This window comes from Nycticebus coucang, chromosome 19 (genome assembly GCF_027406575.1).
Source record: "Nycticebus coucang isolate mNycCou1 chromosome 19, mNycCou1.pri, whole genome shotgun sequence".
NCBI classification, from domain to species: Eukaryota; Metazoa; Chordata; class Mammalia; order Primates; family Lorisidae; genus Nycticebus; species Nycticebus coucang.
The window spans coordinates 52,843,252-52,869,498 of NC_069798.1; the positions used below are offsets into that span (position 1 = coordinate 52,843,252).

The 26,247-nt window shown below is 36.7% G+C and overlaps 1 protein-coding gene across 4 annotated transcripts in view; it reads left to right on the top strand.

Annotated features, from left to right (window-relative positions):
• WDR7 (WD repeat domain 7) overlaps window positions 1–26,247 on the top strand; it is a 401,067-nt gene that overhangs the window by 139,637 nt on the left and 235,183 nt on the right. For 3 of the 4 annotated variants that reach the window (XM_053571628.1, XM_053571626.1, XM_053571627.1), the window contains 3 exons: window positions 18,389–18,487; window positions 21,365–21,483; window positions 23,455–23,578. In XM_053571628.1, coding sequence (XP_053427603.1) covers window positions 18,389–18,487; window positions 21,365–21,483; window positions 23,455–23,578 — 342 coding nt within the window. The remainder of the gene's footprint in view (window positions 1–18,388; window positions 18,488–21,364; window positions 21,484–23,454; window positions 23,579–26,247) is intronic. The other variant, XM_053571629.1, reaches the window with a different exon arrangement.

A 26,247-nucleotide genomic window follows, 5' to 3' on the forward strand; every position in this document is an offset into this window, starting at 1 on the left:
GTGATGGGAAGGAGGTGTTCACTCAGGCTTAGCCCCATCCCTGATGGATGCTGCTAAAAGAACAGAACAGAACAGAACAGACAACTTTGTGAGGTTCTGTCTCTGTTCCTGTCGTCGCCTACAGGAGACGGGCTGTTTTGAGTTCAAACGTCTTTGCTGCTGGAGAATTGCGTCTGAACACCTCTCTGGGTTGGCCCCGCCCTGGAGGCTTCCGGGTTTGTGAGCCGTGTCACCGGTGGCCTCCTCTGGTTGCCCAGGGAGACAGGGGGTGTGGCCTCAGAATATCCAGAAGTGAGCGTTCTGCCCTTAAAGGAAAAACGGCTGTTGATCTACCTCCAGGGAACTGCTGCTCTGGTGTGGGCACTCAGGCGACCCTTTTCTCCTCTGTCCCGCGCCCCAGAGTCAGCACTGAGCGGCCGCAGTTTGTGCTGGGTCCACACCCCTTAAGAGATCCCCCAAGAATCAGAACTCTTGGGGGATGGGCCCCCAGACCCGGATTGGGAGTGGGGTGGGGGGAAGCTAGAGTTTCATTCAGTTTCACGCAATACTACGGTCCGGGGAGGGCTCCTGCACTGCACCGCAGGGAAGTGCCGCCAAGGCTTGATTTCCCCTCAGCAGAGTGCCCTCTGCTCGCTCACGTGTCCCAGAGTCAGCGCTGACCTGACACAGCTCAGGCACTGTGCACTCCCCTCGAGAAATCACCCAAGGAGCCGAACTCCTGGGGGATAGGCCCTCAGACCCCGAGTGAGAGTAGGGGTTCTCAGCTCTCAGCGGGGAGGCCAGAGTCTGATTCAGTCTTGGGCCCCCTATGCCCGGGGAGGGTTGGTGCACTGCACCGCAGGGAAGTGCCGCGAGGCATGACTCCCCCTAGCCCGGTGCCCTCTCCTCACTCGGCGCGCCTCAGAGTCAATGCTGACCAGTTGCACTCAAGGGGACTGTCCACTCCCCTTGAGAAATCACCCAAGGATCCGAAGTTCTGGGGGACAGGCCTCCAGACCTCAGTGGGCGGGAGGCGAGCGCCGGGGATTCAGGGTTGCCGGCAAAGGATTCCCAAAGTTTTATTCAGCCCTATGTCCGGCAGGAGAACGCCACGGCACCCCAGTAGGGGAGGTAGGTCCAGTTTTTAGAAGGTCTCTCCCGTGGAGTGTAGTGGGTGGGGCTTTAATTTCTGCCCGCTTGTTCAATTGTGGGGCTCTTGAGCCGGTCTAATGGGGGAGGGGGACTCCCGTCCGCTTGGTGGTGGATTTTGTACCTTTTGTTTGCGTCCTTGTGATCACAACTTGCCTCAGCGGTGTTGATGTGCGTTCTTCAGCCTTCTCTCTTGGTGAGGCTCAAGTCCACCAGGATACTTACTAAATTCCTGTCCCTTAACTCTCCTTCTGGACGGGAGCCTTTGTTGAAAGCTGGCTTCAGTCCGCCATCTTGTCGATTTTACTCTTTTTTTCCTGGTTAGGTTGGGCAAAGGTTTATCTATTTTATTGATGTTTTCAAAAAACCAACTTTTGGATTTATCGATCTGTTGCATAATTCTTTTGTTTTCAATTTCATTTAATTCTGCTCTGATTTTGGTTATTTCTTTTCTTCTGCTGGATTGGGGTTGGAATGTTCTTCCTTCTCCAGTTGCTTGAGATGTCCCATTAAGTTATTAACTTCTTTCAGTTTTCTTGAGGAAGGCTTGCAGTGCTATAAATTTCCCTCTGAGGACTGACTTTGCAGTATCCCAGAGGTTCTGATAATTCGTGTCTTCATTGTTGTTTTGTTCTAAAAATTTTGTAATTTTTTTTCTTAATCTCATCTATAACCCATCTGTCCTTCAGTATAAGGTTATTTAGTTTCCATGTTCTTGTATGGGTATACAGATTCCTGTTGTTATTGAGTTCAACTTTTATTTTATGATGGTCTGAGAAGATGCAAGGAATAATTTCTATTTTTTTAAATTTGCTGAGGTTAGATTTGTGGCTTAGGATGTGGTCTATTTTGGAGTATGTTCCATGGGCTGATGAGAAGAATGTGTGTTCAGTTTTGTCGGGATGAAACGTTCTGTAGATGTCGGTTAAGTCCAGGTGTTGAATGGTTAAGTTTAAATCTAAAATTTCTTTGCTTAGCTTCTTTTTGGAGGATCTATCCAACACTGCTAAAAGGGTGTTAAAATCTTCAGCTACTATGGAATTGGAGGAAATCAAGTTGCTCATGTCTGTTAGAGTGTCTCTTATAAATTGTGGTGCATTGTGGTTGGGTGCATAAGTATTAATAATTGAAATCTCATCATATTGAGTATTACCTTTAACAAATATGAAGTGTCCATCCTTATCCTTCCTTATTTCCGTTGGTTTAAAGCCTATTGTGTCTGTGAATAGGATTGCAACGCCTGCCTTTTTCTGCTTTCCATTTGCCTGGAGTATAGATGACCATCCCTTCACCTTGAGTCTATATTTGTCCTTTAAAGTAATATGCAATTCTTGCATGCAGCAGATATCGGGCTTGAGTTTTTGTATCCAGTCAGCCAACCTGTGCCTCTTTAGAGGACAATTTAAACCATTCACATTAATTGAGAATATTGATAAGCCTTTTGAGAGTCTAGTGGACATTTTTAATCCTTTTGCAACTGTGGAAATTGGAATTTGATCAAAAGTTTCTTGGTGGGTTTACTTTTGTGGTGGAGGATTACGCTGGTCTTTGTGGAGGATAGGTCTGAGAATATCCTGGAGAGCTGGTTTGGTATGGCAAATTTCTTCAACATGTGAATGTCATTAAAGTATTTAATTTCTCCATCATAAATGTAACTCAGTTTAGCTGGGTACAGGATCCTGGGTTTAAAGTTATTTTGTTTTGGGAGATTAAAGGTCGATGACCATCCTCTTCTAGCTTGAAAGGTTTCTGCAGAGAGATCTGCAGTCATTCTAACATTCTTCGTCTTGTAGGTAATGATTTTCTTACATCTGGCTGCTTTCAGAATTTTCTCCTTCATATTAACTTTAGTGAAATTGATTTGATGTGTCTGGGGGATGTCTTATTTGGGTTGAGTCGTGCTGGAGTTCTGAAACTGCTATCTGAAGTTCAGAATCTCTTGGCATGTCTGGAAAGTTCTCTTACATAATCTCATGGAGAAGAGACTCTGTGCCTTGTGAAACCACTTCATCACTTTCGGGGATCCCTATAAGACGAATATTGGTTTTCTTTAAATTATTCCAGAGCTCTCTGAGAGAGTGTTCTGTTTTTGCCCTCCATTTCTCTTCCTCTTTGAGAGTTTGGGAGCATTCAAAAGCTTTGTCTTTAATGTCAGAAATCCTTTCTTCTGTTTGCTCCATTCTGTTACTGAGGGATTCTACTGTGTTTCTCAGATCTTTGGGAGCTGCAACTTTTTGTCTCAATGTGTCAAAATGTTTGGTCATTTGGTCTTTGAATTCATTGAATTCTTGAGACATCTTTTGGGTTACTGCTTGGAATTCTAATTTGATCTTATTTGCTATCCAGATTCTGAAGTCGATTTCTCATATCTCAGCTATTTGTTTGTGCATGGGATTTTGTGCTGTGTCTGCCCCATTGTTCCTTGGGGGAGTTGATGTAGTATGATTATTCTTATTGCCAAAGTTTTTCTGTTGATTTCGCCTCATGATTGTTTTTCACTGTTGCCTTCCTCAGAGTTGGGGAGGTGTCTCTCCAAGATTAGACCCCAGCGGGATCACTCTATTGTTGCTGGATCTTTGTAGGGAGTGACGCTGTGTAGGTCCTCTGGGTCTGCCCCAGTCAGGCAGTTCTGGTTGTGGGAGCAGCTCTGAAGTATGACACACCTGGATCCAGCAACAGGGCGGGGGGTGGTGCTCATGGTTCTGGGGGTACCTGGTGCCCAGTGACTTTGGCACAGAGAGCCCAAGGCTCCAGCAGTCTCTGGGCAGGAGAAGGGCTCCGCCAGAGGCAGGGAGGGCCCCGGAGGGCACGCAGGTACCAGATTCTCTTGCCAGACGAGCGGGCCTGTTTGGAGGCAGGGAGGACGCAGGGTTGAAGGGCTCCCAGAGTTCCTTGTCGGGGCATGCGGAGGCCCGGTGGGCATAGGTCGTGGGTTGCGGGTTGCGGCGCAGCTGTTCTGGAGGTCTGGGCGGGCTCCTGTCACAGGTTGCGGCTAAAAGATTAGACTTGTGCTTTGGACTTTTTAAAATAGTTTAATTAATGGGCTCTGCACCTATACCACAATGGTTACTGCGCCTGTCACATACACCAAAGCTGGAGGGTTCGAACCTGGCCCAGGATACGTAGACAACGATGGTGACAACCTCAACAAAAAACAGCCAGGCATTGTGGCAGGTGCATGTAATCCCAGCTACTTGGTAGGCTGCAGCAAGAGAATTCCTTAAGCCCAAGAGTTTGAGGCTGCTGTGAACTGTGATGGCACGGCATGCTACCATGGGGCGACAAAGTGAGACCTTTGTTCAGCCTGAAATAACGGCTTTGAACTTGACATGTTTCATTCTGGTTTGGATTAAACTACCAGCCCACTGCAGACTCCTTTTAACTTTATGTTCCTTTATATTGAAGTTTTTGTCTTACGGTTATGTTGTCTGCCTCGTCTTCATTAGAATAAGGGTCTTGTCTCTCTTCCTTTCCCTGTTGTATTTTCAGAGGTAGGACTGTGCCCCTGAGCAGTACAGGGGAAGTAGTCCTGAACACCTTTTTGTATAGTACCCATTTCTGTATCTCCTTTTGTGAAGTGTCTCTTCAACTCTTATGTGCTTTTTTATTGTATTTTTAAAAAAATTAATTTGTAGAAATCCTTGACTATTTTTGATGAGTGTTTCTTATTTTTATTATAAATATTTAATTTCCTTTCATGCCTGTCTTTGAAATTTAGCATTTCTTAATTTCAGTGGCATCCAGTATAACAATTTTGTCATTTATGATTTCTATTTTTCTGTCTTATTTAAGAAATTTTCCCCAACTGTAGTATCATGAGGTTATTTTTGTTTTTGTCTAGAAGCTTTATTTTTGTCCCTGTCTCATTTAGATTTATAATCTGTGTAGAATTGAATTTTGTTTATGATGAAAAATGAGACCTTTTTTATTTGAGAGCTTTCTTTTTTAATATAGGCATTCATTGCTACAAATTTCTCTCTAAGTATTACGTTTTGTTGTGTAGTGCTTTTCATTTTTCTTTTCTTTTTTTTCTTTTACCTATGGGTAATTTAGTAATGAGTTACTTAAATTTCTAAACATTTGTAGATTTTCTGAGATTCTTCCTATTATTGATTTTGTTTTATGGTCAGATACCCTATTTTGTATTGTTTGGATCCTTCTGAATTTTTTCAGTTTATTGTATTAGTTTTATTTATTGGCAAAACTACATATAGTTATAATGTCCAACATGATGTTTTGATACACACACACACATTGTGGAATGCCTACATCAAGCTAAGGAACACACGTGTTACCTCACCTACATATCTTTTTTGTATGTGTTGAGACCACTTAAAAATCTTTTCTCTTAGCAGTTCTCAAGAATACATTATTGTTAACTGTGGTCACCATGTACAATATAAATGTTTTGAATTTATCAAGATGTACTTTAGGGCCTAAAATGTGGTCTATCTTGGCAAATACACTGTATATACTTCAGAATAATATGTATTCTGCTTTTGTTTTGGGTGGAATATTTTGTAAATGTCTGTCGGCTCATGGTCCTTGGCAGTGTTCTAATTTAGTGTGTCCTTGCTGATTATTCTGCCCATGAGGTTCTTTTAATTAGGTGAAGGTATTGAAATCAGCAATGATAATTATGGCTTTGTTTATTTCTCCTTGCATTTATATCAGTTTTCTTCATGTATTTTGAAGCTTACTGGTTAGGCACATAACGCTTTGGAATTATCATTTCTTCATGATTATTTCAGCCTTTAGTCATTATAAAATGACCTTCCTTTATCTTTGCTAATATCCTTTCTTTTGAAATCTACTTTGTTTATAATGATGTAGTCATTTCATCACTTTTGGCCTCTGTTATCATGGTGTGTCTTTGTCATCCTTTTGCCTTTTCTCTATGGGGGTCTTTATATTTAAGGTGTGTTGCTTGTAGACAGTGTATAGCTGAGTCTTGCTTTTCTATATAGTCTAACATACTTTTTAATTTGGTGTTTAAACCATTTACATTTAATGTGTTTTTTGATAAGTTAAGCTTGAGTCTAGCATCTTTGTACTTATTTTTCTCTTTATCCCATTTGTTCTTGTTCTGTCTTACCATTTTCTGCTGTCTTTGGATTAATAAAGTATTTTTTTATGACCCTGTTTTATCTCCTTTGTGGAGGTATTATAAGCTAATTATTTAGTTATTTTAATGGTTGTTTTAGAGTTTATAGTCTATATCTTTCATGTATTATACTATACCATCAAGTGACACTGTACCATTTAACATTTAACATAAAAACCTTACTATATTATAGTTGTATTTTTCCCCTCCTGATTTTTGTGCTGTTGTTATCCTGTATTTTACTTTTACATGTTATAAACCTCACAAATCACTATGATTTGTGTTTAATAGTCAATTATATTTTAAAGAGGTTTAAATAAGAAAAATCATGTATATATACCCATGTAGTTACCATCTTTGGTGCTCTTTATTCTTTTGTGTAGATCCAGATTTCTATCTGGGATAGCCTTCCTTCTGCCTAAAGGACTTCCTTTAACCTTCTTATACTGAGGATCTGCCATTTGTTGTTTAATCTTTTTTATGTCTGAAAGCATTTTAGATTTGAGGTGGAATCTTGCAGTGTTGCCCAGCCTGGTCTCAAACTCCTGGGCTTAAGTCATCCTCCCACCTCATCCTTCTAAATACCATTGTGCTCAGCCTAAAAACATATTTATTTGTTTTTGTTTTTGAAAGATGTTTTGTCTGATATGTAACTCTGAGTTGACTGTTTTTATTTTTTAATAATTTATAGATGATACTCTGTTGTCTTTTTTCATGTCTTTCTCAGAAAAAAACTTATATAACAAGATGTTTGTATCTTTGTTCCTCTGTACTTTATTACTCTTGCTTTTAAGATTTTCTCTCTCACTAGTTTTGAGCACTTTGAAGATTCCACTAGCCTAACCTGAAAATGACTAGAAAAAGGCACCGTTTCTGGCCTTTCAACTGGTTTTGAGCATTTTACCTGGATGGCTACTATACCTTGGTGTAGGGTTCTTCATGTTTTTTGCCACTGGGGTTATTATTTTATAGTTTTCATTAATTTTGAAAATTTTCCGACCATTATTTCTTCATACATTCTTTCTGTCCTTTCTTCTCTCTAGGGCACTAAAGTTACATATACATTAAGTTGTTTGTGATTGTTTTCTATCATACATATCCTGTGTTTTTGGATTCTTTTTCTTATGTGTCTTGATTTAGAGAGTTTGTATTCCAGTGCTTTCACATTTATTTGTCTTTTCTCAGCAATATCTAACTTGTCACTAACTCCAGTCTGTGTACTTTTTATTTCAGACCTTGTAGTAGGTGTCTCCAGAATTTTGATTTGAATCTTTTTTTGTGTGTGTCTTCCTTGTGTTTACTTAACTTCTTTGAATATATGGACTTTAGTTATGGTAACTTTTTTTTTTGGCCAGGGCTGGGTTTGAACCCGCCACCTCTGGCATATGGGGCCACAGGCGCCACCCAGTTTTGGTAACTTTCAACATCCTTATCTGAAACTTCTGATATCTCTTACCATTTTGGGGTTGGTTAAGTTGATTATTCTTCTCAGTATGGACTGTGTTTTCCTGCCTCTTTGCGTACTTCGTAATCCTAGGTTAGATGGCAGGCATTTGAATTTTACCTTGTTGGGTATTGGATATTTTTGTTTTCTTGAATTTTTGTGAGCTTTATTCTGGGATGCAGTTAAGTTATATGGAAAAAAAAAATTTTCCCCCTCTGGTCTTGCTTTTATGATTTGTTAGGTAGGTTTTGAACAGTGCTCTAAGGCAGTTTACTCCCCAGTAATGAGGCAAGACCTTCCAGAATATCCAATGCTCCATGTACTGTGAGATTTTCTAATTAGGCTGGTGGAAGCAGGCACCGTTTCTGGCCTTTCAGATGTTTATTTCCCCAGCCTCTAGTAGTTTCTTCACATACATGTACTGACTGGTTCTCTGATGAAACTTGAGGGGGGACCCTTTGAAGACCTTTGATCAGCATAGCTCTGTCCTCTCCATCTTATGAATTTTAGCTGCCCTGATTTCTTGAGATTCGGAGCTTTGTCAGCTCAACACTGGGGAGCCAGCTGCTGGTTTCCTCCTCACCTACTTGTCTCTGTTTTGGCCTACAAGCTCTCTCAAGGCAACAAGCCGGGGTAATTCTAGGGCTCACTTTGTTTGTCTTCCATCTCTTAATCCTTCATTGTTTGATGCCCCAAGGCTTGAAAACAACAGTTTTTTTTTTTTTTAATCTGTACTTTATTTCTCTTTTTTTTCTTTTTTTGGTTATTTTAGATAGGATTATAAATCTGTTTTCCATTACTCCATCTTGACCAGATGGAAATTCATTTGCTTTCATTTAAAAATGTTTTGAAAATTATTTGTTGTCCGGAGTTTTAATATTTTTAGCGCATTATTTCAGGGAGAACTGGGAAGAGGCTCACATAGAGTAAGTGATTTGTTCAAAGTGTAGTTAGTAATGGTATGATTAGGACATAATGTGCTGCTTTTAACCCTGGATCCGGTGTGCTTTTTCCACAACGATATGTATTTATTTTTCTGAATTCATTGAAAGTATCTTCCAGGTTATACATGACAAGTCAGTGGCAGGACATGTTTTTCTTCATTAGTTAGTTTAAAGCTTCACTTAAGATTGATTCTTGTTAGAGACACTGTTTGTTGTCATCCTTGTCTTCATTATTATTCTTAGCCATTGTTGAGGCTTCTTGAGTTACTTTCCCCCTCTGTAGTCATAGGATATAGAAACGGTCAGTGTAACTTGTGACATTGTCCTGATGCATTATATATCCACCATTAGTATGGCTTTGGATTTGCTCACCTGGACAAGTCTAAGGATTTTAAAGTTGGAATATTTTAATATTGTCCCTCTCAGAAAAAGCATTTGAATTTTGAAAGCAGTGAGACTTTTTCTAAAGGATTTATTAAAATGTAGGATGTACATTGTAGGAATTTCCATTTGGAAAGCCCATATGTTTGTCTTTTTAAGTAAATGAAGATCAGCAGTTACTACTGAAAGAGTTACAGGGTAATGGACTTCAGAGTGGAATTATGAAGCCTACTTTCTATTTTAATATTGAAATGAATATATCGTGTAATTATTTTTTCTAGAATATTTGTTGAACACTTTTTGCATCCTAATAACTCTGGGGGAGTACAGCAGATTAGTCTGATGTAAATACTTATTAAAGAAAAATAGACACCTTTTGTCTCCTAAGAACTCTGGAGGGTTAGAGTGATAAGTCTGATATGTATGCTCCCTGGAGTATGTGTTTGCTATGTACGTCTAGTGGATAACACATAAACATTTAAGGTAGTAAGTGGTATGAGATACAGATAAAGGGCTCTGAATTCTCTAAGATTTTAGCTGTTAGAGCACTCTCTATCTTTTTTCTCTGACTTCCCTTACCTTGGTTTTGTTAAACATTTTCCTCTAATGTTTTCTTTTCCTGACTCCCCCTGTGGTACCCATTGATTCACAATCTGTTTTTAAGTTGGATTGGAAACATGAATATGCTCCTTTTCAATAAACTGTCACTTATTTGTTGGCTAATACTTGTTCTACTGCAGAATAATCTATATAAAGTAAAGACCTTCACTGGGAGTTGGAACTTTCATAGACATTTGAATTTGAGAATAAAAATGATATGGATACTTTAGGTTGTATAATTTCCTATAACCAGTGTCAGGGCATTTTATTAGAAAATAACTTATTCCTAAGAGGTTTATTTTGACTCAGTGGACTCAATTCAGTGTTTGCCAATAATTAACATTGGCTGGTAGCCATCTACTTTTTTTTTGGATAATTGATTTTGGAGTGTATGAAATGCTGCTGGAGAAAGGAATCAGAGATGTCAAACAACTGAGTTTTTATTCACAGGACTGGAGCCCTAAGTCTGCTTATGGCTTTAGGCTTCTCTGTGTTCTGACATTTGCATTTCTCCCTATTCATTAATCTTGTGGCATAAGTCTGGTCTGTGTCGCTAATATTTATCTTGGTTATGACCATGTCTTTACATGTAGTTAGTTGCATTTTTACTCAGTGGAAGGTACACAGTAAGTTCAAGCAACCCAAAGATTTAAGGTTATGTTATATTCTTTGCCATTTTATTTTTCAAAAATCAGCTCAACTTAGGTTGTTTAAACTTAGAAGTACGAGGTAGTCATTGTCAAATTATCTCAGGTAATGTTTATATAAATTAACCAATAATTTATCACTATCTTTTCCTAGGATAGCAAGAAAAGTTGGACTTAGCCTGGAGTACAGATGTCAGGGCAATGAATGGATTTGAGAATTCCCTAAAATTTTGTGTTTAAACTTATGTGCCTTTCTTTTTTAAAATTGGCTTATAGCTTTGACCTGATGTGGAAGCTTGTAGAATAGGGACTTTTTTTTCTGTTTTGTTCGCTGATTTATTGCAAGTGCTTGAAACAGTGGCTGATGCAGAGAGGGAACTCAGTAAATATTTGTTGAATGAATTACTCTTTAGATACCTTCTCTTTATTTATTTATTTATTTTTACTTTTAAGTAAATGACATTTAATATATGAAATTTACTTCAAAGAAAGCCACTTTAAAAGTGAAAGAAGGTAACGCCAATCTTACAAAAACTCTTCCAAAGAATAGAAAAAGATAAGCATGATATTGATAATACTTGATAAAAATATTACAAGAAAGGAAAAATCATTGGCCAGCTGTCCTTATTACTATAAATACAAATATCCCACCCACAATATTAGGATTGAATCAATTGAATAAAAAAAAAAAATACTGCAACCAAATTGAGTTTATTCCAGAAATGCAAGGCTAGTATAACATTCAGGTTTCAATCTGGATAATTCACCACACTTAGAGGGAAAAAAGCATAAAATCATATGCTCTTTTCAGTAAATGCCAAAAGATACATATATGATACAGTTCAACACCTATTTAAGGTAGAAATTCTTAGCAAACTAGAAGTGGAGAGGAACTTCTTTCATCTGATAAAGAGTATTTTGAAAACTGAAGGATGTTCTACTTAAAATGGAAAGAATGTTCTCTCTTTCCACTTTAGTGTGAGCCTAATCAGTCTAATACAGCATAGGATACAACTTTAGTACCATATACAGGCACTATCATATACAGGCCACATGACTAAGTAAAAACTTAAAAGAATAATTAGGTAAAGTATTGGAATTAAAAAACAAATTTATCTATACTTTTTTTTGAGACAGAGTCTCACTATGTTGCCCTCCGTAGAGTGCGATGATATCACAGCTCACAGCAACCTCAGACTCTTGGGCTTAAGTGATTCTCTTGCCTCAGCCTCCCAAGTAGCTGGGACTACAGGTGCCCACCACAATGCTTGGCTATTTTTTGGTTGCAGTTTTCATTGTTTAGCAGGCCCAGGCTGGCCTCGAATCTGCCAGCCTTGGTGTATGTGGCTGACAACCTACCCACTGAGCTACATGTGCCACTAATTTATCTAAACATCGAGTCTAAGAGAAATATGGAGAAAGCAAGTCTATTTTCATATAGTAGTAACTGAAAACTCAGAAAATAACAATTTTTCAAAATATGTACTATTCACTAGCATAAAAAAATCAAATGTAGTAGAAATCATCTAAAAAATGCACAAGTCCTCAATGGAGAAAATTGTAAAGTATTGGCGAAATTACAGATTAACAAATAAATGGAAGACATATCTTTATGCAAGATTGTGTAAGACACAACACAGTGAACATGCTGATTTTTCTATGATAGATCTATCTATAGATTTGATGTAGTCACGAACAAAACCCCAGCAGGTATTTTTGTGACAACTGACAAGCTCATTTTAAATTTACTTGAAAACGGAAAGAGTACCAAAATGTCAAAGCAACGCTGAGGAAGAACAAACGTGTAGGACTCACACAGTGCGAGATTAAGACAATATAGAGGTGTGATAAGATTTGAGTATTATTAATGCCCAGATTTAGATGAAAAGTGCAACGTGAAGATTCAGAAGACTGGAAAACAGCCTGTATATATGTTCAGTCACTTGATTTTACCAAATGTGTCCCTGCTGATCTGTATGTTTCTAGAGTCAGTATGCCAGAAACCAGGTGGTAAGAATGTGAGGACTAGCAAAACAAACCCCTCCTTACCCTCAAGAAGCTTTTGCCTATTGGAGGAAATCCAGAGGAGTGAATTTATGATAATATTTAATTGGTTATTTGTGTTTCTACTAGACTGCAAGTGCCTTAAGGGTAGGTCATTTGTCTAATCTTAGTGTGTTTTTGTTTGCTTAGCCCAGTATGTGGCATGTAGTAATAATTACTTATTTACTGTTAAATAGAAAATTTATTAGCTTTCATATACCTAATTCAAGTTAGTGTTTATGTTATAAATTTATCTTTTCCACTGACAGATTCTGTTCTCATGGTTCTTGGTCTTAGACAGCGGTTCTCAACCTATGGGTCACAACCAGTGAAAATACATCCTGCATATCAGATATTTACATTACGATTCATAACAGTAGCAAAATTACAGTTATGAAGTAGTAACAAAAATAATTTTATGGTTGGGGGTCACCACAACATGAGGAACCATATTAAAGGGTCGCGGCATTAGGAAGGTTGAGAACCACGTGGTCTTAGAGATCTCAATTTTTAATTTAGTATGTTAGTAAATTAGTAATGGAGGAGGCTTGTTGAAAGTTACAGGCTGAGCTAAAATTATCATCATATTTAAACTCTAATCCTGATAAAATTCAGTGGTAATCTGGAGGTCATTAGTAGTGTTTCTGTATTTTTCCATCATTATGAGCACTTTCACGTGTGGCCTGGATTATGTATCTGTTTGTAAAAGTGTTGTCTTGGGCTGTTCATTCATTCTGGTGTGGTCATTGTTACCCTTCCTATGGCCTGGATCTTTGTCCTGCCCAATTGATGCCTTAGTTGTTGTGTTCTCCTTTTACGGTGCTTTAAGGATATCCTTTTCCTAAGAATGTTTAACAGTACTTTTCTATATTGCTTCTAAATGTGTTGTTCATTTAGTGGTTCTATATCTAAATGAAAGGGTATAGTATTAATGAATACATCACTTAAAATGTTTATGTATTGTTTGTATCAACATAATGATGCGTAGTATGAATACAATTAGAATATGACTAAATGATTCACTTAGTGTATACCAAGAACTGCCTCTCTATATTTTTCATTTATTTCCTACAACAACTGGCCATAACAATTATGGCCAAGAACATTTCAGTGACTTCTTAGGACAGGGATTTGTTTTTGAAATGCAGTGTGTCCAGAAATGCCAATTTATGAAGTTCCACAAAAACTGCAACTTTGTGTAAGTAGTGTATTTGAAATTATCATCGCTGCTGATGTAACTGCCTTTGTTTGTCATTAGTTTCCAAATAGATCTTTACTTTCATGATCATACTACTTATATTTATTTTCTCTGTATAGTTTCTTGTAACATTTGGACTAATTTTACACAGTGGTTACGGCACCAGCCACATACACCAGGGGTGGTGGGTTCGAACCTGATCTGGGCCAGCTGAACAACAATCACAACTGCAACCAAAAATAGCCAGGTGTTGTGGTGGGCACCTGTAGTCCCGGCTACTTGGGAGGCTGAGGCAAGAGAATCGCCTAAGCCCAAGAGTTTGAGATTGCTGTGAGCTGTGATGCCACAGCACTCTACCAAGGGCAACATAGTGAGACTTTGTCTCAAAAACAAAACAAAACAAAAAAACAGTTTCATTAGTTACATTTCAGGAATAAAAGTGTTATTGGACTTCTTAATAGTAACTGTAAGATAGAAAGAGAACAATGGAATACTTTCTTAAAAATGTTGGAAGAGGGCGGTGCCTGTGGCTCAGTCAGTGGGGCGCCGGCCCCATATACCGAGGGTGGCGGGTTCAAACCCGGCCCCGGCTGAACTGCAAACCGAAAAATAGCTGGGCGTTGTGGCGGGCACTTGTAGTCCCAGCTACTCGGGAGGCTGAGGCAAGAGAATTGCTTAAGCCCATTAGTTGGAGGTTGCTGTGAGCTGTGTGATGCCATGGCACTCTACCGAGGGTGATAAAGTGAGACTCTGTCTCTACAAGAAAAAAAAAAAATGTTGGAAGAGGCTGGGTGCCTGTAACACAGTGGTTACAGTGCCAGCCACATACACTGGGGCTAGTGGGTTTGAACCCAGCCCAGGGCCTGCTAAACATCAATGAGAACAACAACAAAAAATAGCTGGGTGTTGTGGCAGGCACCTGTAGTCCCAGTTACTCGGGAGGCTGAGGCAAGAGAATCACTTGAGCCCAAGAGTTTAAGGTTGCTGTGAGCTATGACACCATGGTACTCTACCAAGGGCTACATAATAAGACTCTATCTCAAAAAAAAAAAAAGCGGGGGGAAATTTTTTTTATTTTTCATTTTATAATTGTTCATGTAAACGATCAAATAAAAAGGCAGAATAATGACATTTGCAGGTATTCATGATCTTGAAAAATTACTGTATTGTGTACTTTTGCTCAGCAAGGTAAGGAAAGATGTACAGTATTATCTGTCAAGGAAAAGATAAAGCATGGGGCTCAGGAAACTGGGGAATCCATTGAGGAGAGCACTGATGGAGAATGCCCAGGATGGTAGAGAAGGCAAGTGTCAGGATGACGGCCACGCGACAGGTATGAGCAGAGCTGTGAGGCAGCTTCTGAAGAGATGGTTTGTGGAGAATAAAACAGATTTCAAATCATTGAGAGGTTGCAAAGGGTTCAAGAAGAATAAATAAGTATGGAAGACAAATGGGGAGGGGGGAAGATAATTTTTAAATTTAGAAGAAAAACAGTAAGGTCTCCAAGAAAGGAAATATCTTAGAAAGCTATTTGAGTCAACATTGAACAATCTCTAGAGACAGAGATATTTATCTCTCTGTATGACTGTCTATACTAACTGTTTCTCTATCTATATATAGGGAGAGAAAGAGAGATAGAATATAAATATAATATTGATATGACCAAAAGTTATGATATAATCATTTTGGGAACTTGGGGGTAAAGGAAAGGAAATTGGTTAGATGACATGGTTTGTCAAAGTTAAATCATCACATTCAATAGTAATGGTAGAAACCAATGGCTAATGTTTAAATTTAATAAATCAAGAAATTATAGGATTAGCATATTATTTAGTGACATGGAAGTAAATGCTGGAAGAAGTGAAAAGGGTTGAAGATGGTTGCCTCTCGGGAGCCAACTTGGGCATGGGGCCGGGAACCCACCATCTTTGAAACGAGCGTCTTCCTGCTCTTTGACATATCAAGCTGTGTGCTTGTGTCGTTGCCCTTCATGTTGTATGAGCTGTCAGTTCTATCAGACGCATGAAAACATGCTGAATTAAAGCACAGCGCCTTCTTGAGTAATAGCTAAATCGTTCAGTCTCATCGGCCGTGTTTTGCAGATTAACGTAGGGGACTCATTTAGAAAGCCCTTAGGACCCCATATGAAGGCATTTTTATCTTGATCTGGGTCCAGTCTTTATGATTACCACACATATTCACACACAAGGTCTGAGGCTGCCTTCCTTTTTTTAGAGAGGAAGATTTTTAAATCATTATCTACTAGTTATACTTGTTTTCTAACTTCTGGTGATAGTATTATTAATAGATTTGTTGGCATAACCTTTTGGCATTAGGAAATACTAACAAATGGGAATTTTGAAGATAATAGAAGTAATTATAAGGAGAATTAGAGTTTTCTTCCTAAGATTGAATTTATAGCAAAGTCACCATCTTTTCATGTGACAGTAAGCAGTTGGAGAGGCTCTAGCTGCAGAGTTACTTACTTTTTAAGCCCTTTAGGACACTTCCAGGTAAAATGATGGAACTATGTCACTATTTCCAGCTGTGCTACAACTCTTCTCCTAAGGAGAAGCAAATTGATAGGTGACATAGCAGCTTTTGTGTTTTAAGAAATCAAATGCTTGATTATGTTTTACAGTGTAAATTTCTGATACTGAGTACCATGTATAACTTTTTGGATTATGTATCATTAAATCCTGAGCTGTTTATCTTGGAAGTGGTATTTCTTCTTCCTGCGAATCTATGTTGCTAATATTTCTTTATGTGGATAGTTGTAAAAGCTATACCGGAGTTTAATTTCTCAGTGAATTATCAAAGTATTTCTAGATTCTGCCACTTCAGTTATGAAGTATTGTGAATAAAGTGGTTTTGGTGATGATGGAGAGGTTTTTAAAGCATAGTAAATCTGATTCCTTGATTTTTGTTATGGTATTTTTATTGGGTTTTAGTGCCCACAGAATTTATTAAAGGACAAGGATAAATGTCTTTTTCTGTATGAAATGTCATTTAAACATGACTACAAAAATAGAATATCAGAATCTATTTTTTTCTCTCCTTAAAAAAGTTATACATGTTGAATAGTATTCTTTGAGTACATATTATGTTTATTTTAGCAGTTATGACAGTAACATTTCTAGTTTCCTTTTACATTTGTGCCTTAGAGAAAATATTGTGGTTTTTAATTCACTGTTTATTTGACCCAGCTAGAGTAATGATCACTCAGTCCTAAACTTTTATTCATTTATATTGAATTTCCCCGCTCTCATTCTAGTATCCTTTCTGAGTTAAAAGAGTAAAATCACTCAAGATTAGCACAGCCTTTCCAGGGATAGTAATTTCTTCCTCTTTTCGGAAAGTGAATTTACAGAGGAGTCCCAACTGTTGGAAGCCACCAAAGAAAATTTCTCAACATTTTGGTGGCATAAAAGCTAAAACCTGAAAATTTGCTCCTTGCCATCAAGACTTACCAACTTCGGGGATGTGACTATTTTATTGGTCATGATCACTGAATTTGGAATTAAAAATGAGAAATAAAAAATAAAGTTATTCTATGAGATACAGAAATGTTTGGGGTTTCTTTGCAAGATTACTTTATAACGACGTTCATAAGGTCATATGAAATATGCAATTAAAAGTAACTGTTTCATAAATACACTATTATAAAATAATTATAATTTCTTAAGGAGCCAAAAACAGGTCTCTTATAAGAATAAGGAATTATAATATCCCAGATAAAACTTTCACGTGTGTAAGAAGGGCTGGAGTAAGAGTAAGAATTTCCTTTTATGTTACCTTTTCACAAACTTTTAGTTCTGCTGTTTACTTCACACGTGCCTGATTGACATTATGATGCATTCGTGTAGAAATTATGAAAAAGTTGTTTTCATGCAGCTGTCCTGCGGTCACAAAAGGACTTCGCTGCATGAAAAGCAAACATACCATTCAGCAGACAATGCTTAATCTGTTCAGGAGCCCAAACCTATTGCTGTTCAGTGTCAGAAGAAAGAAGAGGGATTAATTGGAAGATGCTTGTGCATGACATATGGTAATTTCTCCATAGGAAGAAAGTGTCGAATGGTGACCTCTAAATCTTAGCATTGACCTCCAGTTGTAGAATGTGTGTGCCATACGGTTCTTTTTCTTTTTCATATGATAATTTAAGCTGAAACATTTTCCTGGTGACATAACTTTTTGCTGGGGAGGGAAAGGAACTAGTGCCTCTATTCTATAAGGATTATAAAATTCACAATAATTACTTTTAGTATATAAATATATTGTATAATAAATAATATTTTTAAATTTTGCTGAATGAAGCAATGTAGGAGTCTTCTAACAAGAGTTAAACATAGTATATTCTTTATAAGTTGGTATATTTTAAATTCAATTTTTAATTAAATGAGTGTGGAAAATTGAAATAATCTCAGTGAATATTGGTTTGTGATATTTAAAAATAACTTAGGTATGTATAATGTCAGAATAAATTGTTAGAAAAATGTAACTGGCAATATGAAGACCAATCTAAACTTTTTCATCATGAGATACATTTAAAAAAAATTACATTCTTGTTAATTTTTAATGTGCTGTCCTTTTTTCATTATTGCCATAGTTGTTTTAGAGCTGTGTTTCCTATTAGTAAACACATCATTTATAACATTCAATAGATTTTTGCCTTTAAGAGAGCTGTGAACTACACTGTGATTGCTATTCAATAAAATAAGTCATTTCCCTGCTGTAATCTTTGATGGTCATGCCGCTGATTAAAGCATCATGTTTCAGTTCTACATTCACTATATTTTGCCAACTTTGTTTTTCATTCTTCACTAACGTTAAGCTTTTTTTCAGAAACTGCTGTATCTCAATTCTCTCCTCCTCCTCTCTTCTCTTTTCCTCTGCAAGTCGCCGCACCTGTCGTTCCTGCGCGGTCCGCTGCTGACCACTCTGGCTCTGACCCTGCTTCTGCTCCTGCTTTACATCCCTGTTTCTTAGTGAATGAAGGTATTCTCTCTCGACTTCCTAACCCCTTTCTTTCGATCTGTGCTTTATTCTAACAGACATGTTTTTTTAATCTGATTTATACATTCATCTGCTTTGTTATGTTTGAAATCCTGAAGTTGCTATTTTATAACTTTATGTGCTAATTTTAGTAACAAGAGCCAGTTATTATAAAAACGTAATGTTATCCCTGGCTGGTATAAACCATGTTTCCGCAGAGTTGGGTTTAGCGGTGGACTGGTTGGTTGTCATAATCACGTTTGCCGTGTAATCTCTGGCATTAAAGCTAACGAATTTATCTTATATGTATCATTACTCTGTGACAGACACATTTTGCTGTCTTTACACAACTGTATGCTCTGGTTTGGGGCAGTATAAGGAAGTCTTTTAATTTACACTGTCATTTGAAAAGTCTTTAAATTGGTAATTGGCACTAGTGATTAGAGACTGTTAGGAATTGACCTATTTTTCTTCGTTACTATTTTCTGTTTCAGGCTGAGACAAAAATCTTTTGGTCTCAATTTTTAAGATGTACTTGGGGTACCATATTATCCCTCTGGAGTTACACAAATGAAAAGTAGTGTTGGAGCTCTCAAAATGTAAATAGGATCCACAAACTTAACTCCACAAGATCTAAAGTTATTTGTACTGCCTAGAAGCTTAGTGAAATTTGTGAGCTCTGAGTTACATCCACTGTCTCTATTGCAATGTCAATCTTTGTCAGTTTATAAGTGCAGAATACAAAAAAGAGAACATTTACAAAATCTAAACTATAACTTGGAATGATTCTAGCTCTTCACTAAAAAGTAATATCACTGCTCCATTCAAACAGAAGGAACGTTGTGGTGTCTGTAAAGTACAGAACACGGGTTGCAAATGCTACTCCTTTGGAAAGAAAACATAGGAACTTAAAAAAGTATAACTTCGGGACGGAGGGAGGGGAGTCAGGCCTTGGTGTGTGTCACACTTTATGGGGGCAAGACATGATTGCAAGAGGGACTTTACCTAACAATTGCAATCAGTGTAACCTGGCTTATTGTACCCTCAATGAATCCCCAACAATAAAAAAAAAAAAAAAAGTATAACTTCATTTTTGGTTTCTCTGTCATAAAAATGTACTAAGATTTGTATGTAAAAATGGATTTTAAGAAGAATAGAGTCAAATTTGTTAAGTTGTTATAAAAGATAGTCATTTGTTAATTTGAAAATTAACTATTAAACTTCAGGCCTTGGTGAGAATTATCATATTAAAATTTAGTTCATAAATATTTAGTAAATTACTGTATAATTTAGTAAAATATTAAAATTTAGTAAATTACTATATAATTTTTATATATACACATATACGTGTATGCATATATGTATTTAAATATGTATGTACATATAAATTATATTTCCTTGTGTTGTGAATGAATCATATTCTAAAATGGGTGTTCCTATCAGCTTAATTAATATAATTACAGATGTATTATCAGTTGATGAGAATTTCCGTATTGAAAGATGACTCTTAAGATGGGTGACTTTTCTGTCTGTATCTCCTCACTCACTCACTGACTCACTCTTTTTAATAATTCCAGTGATTATTTTGAATTTTATGTAGGGTTTTTGCCATTATTATTAGGAGACTATATTTTAAATTATTTCAAGGCATTGATTTGCTAAAATTCTATGTTCACAGATAACTTAGTTTGTAACATGGTAGTAGGCTTTTTTTTTTTTGTAGAGATAGAGTCTCACTCTGTTGCCCTCGGTAGAGTGCTGTGGCGTCACAGCTCACAGCAACCTCCAACTCCTGAGCTTAGGTTATTCTCTTGCCTCAGCCTCCCGAGTAGCTGGGACTACAGGCGCCCGCCGCAATGCCCGGCTATTTTTTTGTTGCAGTTTGGCCGAGGCTATGTTCGAACCTGCCGGCGCCCTACTCACTGAGCCCCAGGCGCCACCCTGCATCTATTTTTAATTATTTATCTTTTAATTTTATCCCCAGGAGGTAATGTTAATTATTGTGGGTTAACAGTGGCCTCATACATAATTAGGTAAGATGAGGCATTTATTGTGTACATATTCTTCAGACAGCCTCAAAATAGGATGAAACGATTATTCGAAAATGTCTGTGTACTGTACTTTTATGTATTACATTGGTATACAGTGTTTGTCTTTTTTCATATAATCAAGTTCCATAGTGTGAATTTGAACTTTAGAAAAAGTAACTGTTATTCTCATAAATTCGAGTTAATGATGTTTAAGATTTTGCAAATTTTTTTGTCAGGTTTTTATTTTGTGGAATGTCTTAGCTCTTTTTTTCATTAGTGTCATATTACTTATATCAGTTATGATTATGATTAAATGTAGACTGCATTTTGTAAGAAAAGGTATCAGTAAGTACTTTAATTAAAGGCTCCGTGACAGAAGAGGGAGGACATCTCTTTTGGCAGCACACAGATGGCCGTGCCTTAAGTGACACGATCCTATTTTTAGATACCCGTGTGAATGCCCTTTTAACTGGCAGTGGCTTCAGATCTGTAGTTTGAGTACACGTTTATTTCTGTGCTTTACCATCTCTGTAACATACATTTTATTTTGGAAGGACTGTTTAAAAGTGCGTTTTCTTGTCAGTTTGGATAAACTTCATGTGGAAATTTATTTTTATTTGTTTTAAAATATTAAGAGTTCTTAATAGGCATCAAATATATTGTTTAGGGATGAAATACATTTGGTTTAATTTTTTGTACAAAATGTCTCATTACTTTGAAATCCTTTATAACATAGCTTAGCACATCTGTCCTTTTTTGGTCAGTTTTGGGTATACTTACACAAAGAAAAATTTTGAATTAGGCCATGCCAAAATGGTTAAAGTATTTGTAATACATTGTATTTTAACAGGATGGAGTCAGCTGGCTGCTATGCACTGCGTTATGCTGCCAGACCTGCTGGGACTGGATCGATTTAGGCCTCCGCTTCTAGAGATGCTCGCCCGAAGATGGCAAGATCGATGCTTGGAGGTAATGTCGAGGTGATAAGAAAAGAAAAATATCATAAAGGCATTGGAAATTTGAAACAAAAATGGTTAATGTTTATCTAATTTATTTTATCGTCTTTTATTATGTCATAAAAATATGGATTCATGATTTCTGTGTTTTCGTTTCCAGTTTATATATTAACCAGTAGTGTTTCAGATTATTAATTAATTAATTTATTTTTAATCCAGTGGCTATTTTATTTTTAAAAAGTTTTATATGCTTTATAGAACTGTGCCATTTTGGTTTCTACATAGATTATACACACAAATACAAAAATACCCAAGCCCACCTCCCCTGAAATCACATAGTATAATGACAATCATCAGATTCTAAGTGAGAGGCTATAGTCTAATGGAAGATGCTGTGTTATTGTCAAAGGAGAAGGCTTTAGAATTAGAAGAGGCCTACGTTTAAATATCATTCCCACTAATTATTAACTTTGTGACCCTGAGCAATTTACTTAACCTATTGGAAGCTCATTTGTAAAGTGGGGATAATAATATATTCCTCCTGGGATTGCTGTCAGGATCAAGTGAATGCAAGTACAGCAGTAAATACAGTAAGTACAGAGTCTGACCCGTGGTCGGAGCTCAGGACATGGTAGCCATTACTTTGTGTTAACGGACTTTACGCTGTATTAGATGTTACTCAGGATATAATATCACCAGGATATGGAAAGATTTTATAGAGATTTTTCTTATTATGGCATTTGCTCTGTAAAGCTGTGGCAGTTAGTATTTTTGAAGATTTTTATTTTTTGAATAATGGTTTTCTAATATCTGCTAGTAACATATTTGCCCCTTTCTTGGTCTGTCCCCCCTCACCTCCAAGTGGAATTGCAGAATACTAAAATTTCCATGGGTTTGCATTGAATAATATTTTGAATTCACTTCCAAATTTACTTATACTTAAAAATGTTTTTACTCAGACTCTTCCTCGGATGCTACTGAGTTGTCTCCTCATTTGTAAAGAGTTAATAAGTTGGTGTCTTACTTAATACCGACTGCCTTTTTTGGCCTCATGCTTATGATGCTTTTGTCAAAATAAAGCAAAATAAAAGTAAACTAAAACTGCAAAATAAAAGGTGTATGCTGAAAAAAATGGATATAATTTTGAAAAATGGTTTTCTCTGTACAACTAAAAGAGGTTATTCCATTATATAGGAATATATGTGCCTACTTATCAAAAACGTTGTTTAATCATATTTTAGGTGCACATAAATAATGTGAATTTATACATATTTGTGTGAATGGTACCTATTTAGCATATACAACATAAAGAAACTTAGTAGATAAGGTTGAATTTCTTCCGGGTAAAAGAGAAATTTTTTTTTTTTTTTGAGACAGAGTCTCAAGCTGGGTAGAGTGTCCTGGCGTCACACCTCAAAGCAACCTCAAACTCTTGGGCTTAAGCGATTATCTTGCCTTAGCCTCCCAAGTAGCTGGGACTACAGGCGCTCGCCACAACAACCGGCTAGTTTTTTGATTGCAGTTGTCATTGTTGTTTTAGCTGGCCGAGGCCGTGTTCGAACCCGCCAGCCTTGGTGTATGTGGCCAGTCCCCTGCCTACTGAGCTATGGGCGCCACCCAGAAAATTTTAATAGTTCTAACAGTGGCATTTAAAATGTAGACATTTTAAAACTGAAATGCTACATTAAAGTTAAAGAATGCTTAGGAAAGTGAAGTTTTAAACCAAAAACTGATTAAATTGTTCAAACATAAATCCATCCATTAGTGTTAAAATATTTTTCAGTGAGATCATCAATTAGAATGCCCTTGCTAAATTGCTAGCATTCAATTTATTCCTTTTTGAATACTTAATTCATTTGCAGGAAATAAACGTGCTTTTTAGCTTTCCTAGCTTTATTTCATTGTGAACTTTGTAGTTTATAAACACTTGCTTCCTCGACTGATCTGCTTTCTATCTTGACATTTGGATCTGTGGTCGTCTTAGGTAAGAGAAGCTGCGCAGGCCCTGCTACTAGCCGAACTGAGAAGAATTGAGCAGGCGGGACGGAAGGAAGCTATTGACACATGGGCTCCTTATTTACCCCAGTATATGGACCACGTCATATCACGTAAGGGTTCTCATGCTTTTCTACAAAGTTTGGTTAGCAGACATATGTATGTAAAAAAAGTACTCAGACTCACAAATATGTTTGCTACTCCTATCAACAAAAATGAGTGATTAGCCTCAAAGTGAAAAGAAAGGATCCTCAAATTCTGCTTTTTTTATTTTCTGACTCATTCTAGTTTGGCATTTGGTAAAACAAAAGCCAAAGCTATCTAATATCAAAATAATTCATTATGAACTGATCTGTTATGAAATTAATTCCTAATCAGAAATCTTATATTTAACAGTAACATCTGTCTGGGCCCATTGCATTATTGTCCTTACGGGTGTTAACTTGTTAGATAGGGATCTGATGATATACAAGCGCAAGTATGAGATTGCTTGCAAATTGAAAAAGATCTGGTAGAGTTAGATCTGTGTACTACTGAAGAAGAGAAAACTAGCAAGGATTTTAATTGATGGGTCTTCCAAAAGAGCATAATTTAAATATATTGGGGAAATCGTGGAAATTTTAGAGTATTTCTTGCAAAATAAAACCTTTGTAATCACACTGTTAGGTCAAACATGCATTGGTAAGAAGTTATATTGTGTTATCATAGTTTTTTTCTTCTCAGAAAAAGTGTTCTTATTCCCAATTCATCATTTGACTAATTCTTTATTCTTCTATAAAATGTTCAGGATTTAAAATTTAACCTAAGTTATGTTGATTATAACTTAAATAAATTAGTTTCAGTTTTTAAAGATTAAGTCTCAAATGTTTAAAAAACTATTAATATGAAAATTTAGCTTAAGTTTTAGGTGGATTCATTTTAAATGACCTTTTGCCAGTGCTAGTTAATAAGAAGGAAACTGGAAACAAAGTTCAGAGTCCTGACTATTATAAGTGGTCTAACTCTACCAGACATTTGCCGGTGTCGACTGTAGTAAATATTGATATAGGCATGTGACCTTGGGCACTTTGCTGAATTAAGCTTTCTCAGCCTTAGTTTTGTTGCAAATAAAATGAAGACGATAGTAGGACTTTAGGGGGTTATTATGAGTGAGGAATGAGTTGGTCTTTGTTAAGTATTCAGGACAGTACCTAGCCCATGATAAGCACTGTATTTATTAAACAAAAACTTTATAATCTATAGAAATGCAAATGTATGTTTCATATATAAATACATATTGGTAACTCTGGTTAAAATTCTTAAGTGAATAATAGAATATGTACTCAGTGACTGTTAGTTTTCATTTGTTTACTGAGAATATTTCTGTTTTAATAGAAAATTAAATTTTAAAAACTGGGGTCCCTAGGCATGTGGACTCTATGTAAGGTGGTAGGCTTAAAATTCTTTTTTATATAGTGCAGGTTTTAAAATACAATTTCCAGAATGTAAGGAAAGTTTTAAAAAAAAGATTAGCTCATGAGTATCTGTCTGGATAGTCTGGACCAGTGCTCTTTGTTTATAACCTGTGGGCATTCACTTTGTAATATTTGAGGAAATAAGAGTAAGACAGTCAGCTCATAAAAGAGAATTAAGGACAAACAGTGAGCACTGTAGAATTGGTTGAAAGTAAAAGTAGACAGTTGCAAATTACTTGAGATTCTTTTAAAAGGAGAATGCATTTAGAATGGACTGGTATAACATGGGTCAAAAGATTAAAGTAAAATAAGTAGCTGGGGAGCTATTACAGGAGGGGACGGGGACCCACACCTAAATGTAGATGGGTTAGAATAAGAGATAATTTGTAGCCTTTGATTGCTGATTGCATACAAAGGTCTGAGAAAAACACCAAGGATTAGTACAGTGTTGTATTCTTAACAGTTGGAGAAGAGAGTGAACATTAGCAATTGTAGTGGGTGCCATTTGTTTTTGTTCCTGGAAAGAACATGAATTAGTTAAGAGCATAATACAGCCACAGATTGCTCCCTGAAGTAATGAAAGAAAGGTATATGTTGCTAAGCAAGAGGTCTGTTAGTAGGTTCAGAGAGGATGGGAAAAATAAGTAAAATAATGACATTACCTGCCATTAATTGGATACTTTCTGTGTGTCAGGCTTTTGCTAAGCACTTGGTTCCTGTTATTTCATTTAACATTAATTTGGAAAGTAGATACTATTGTCATTACTCCCTTTTATATCCCCTACCCTTTGTGTTTTCTTCCAGATCAGTTAACTGAGGCCGGGAGGGATTAAGAAACTTTCTGAATGTCCCTCAGTTACTAAGTGACTATCAGACTTCTAAACTCATTGTCATAACCGCTATTTATCTTTCCTGCTTGCTCCAGAATCCTTAGAACTAACATGGGGTTGGAAGTGGAAGAATGATTAGATATTTGGTTAATAATTGCTTTCCAGCCATATTACATTTAGCAACAATAACTACAAAATAGAACAGAAAAATAATTGTTTGAAAATTACTCTCTGATGGCTCTTATCACTGTTTAAATAAGCATAAGTTCAGTTGTTATTAGGTCAAATTTAAAACTTTCTACTTATGTAATTAAGCCCTTTGTATTTAATTATATCATAATATCTTAGAGTACTTCATAATTAAGTAAATGCTGGCTTACTTAAAATTTTAATCCTGTCAGTTGTCGTAATTGTTTTTTTTTTTTAGTGAAAGAATAAACAAACATGCATTGTCCACGTAACTAAAACGTCACACACTAACAGCTCTTGATATAGTAT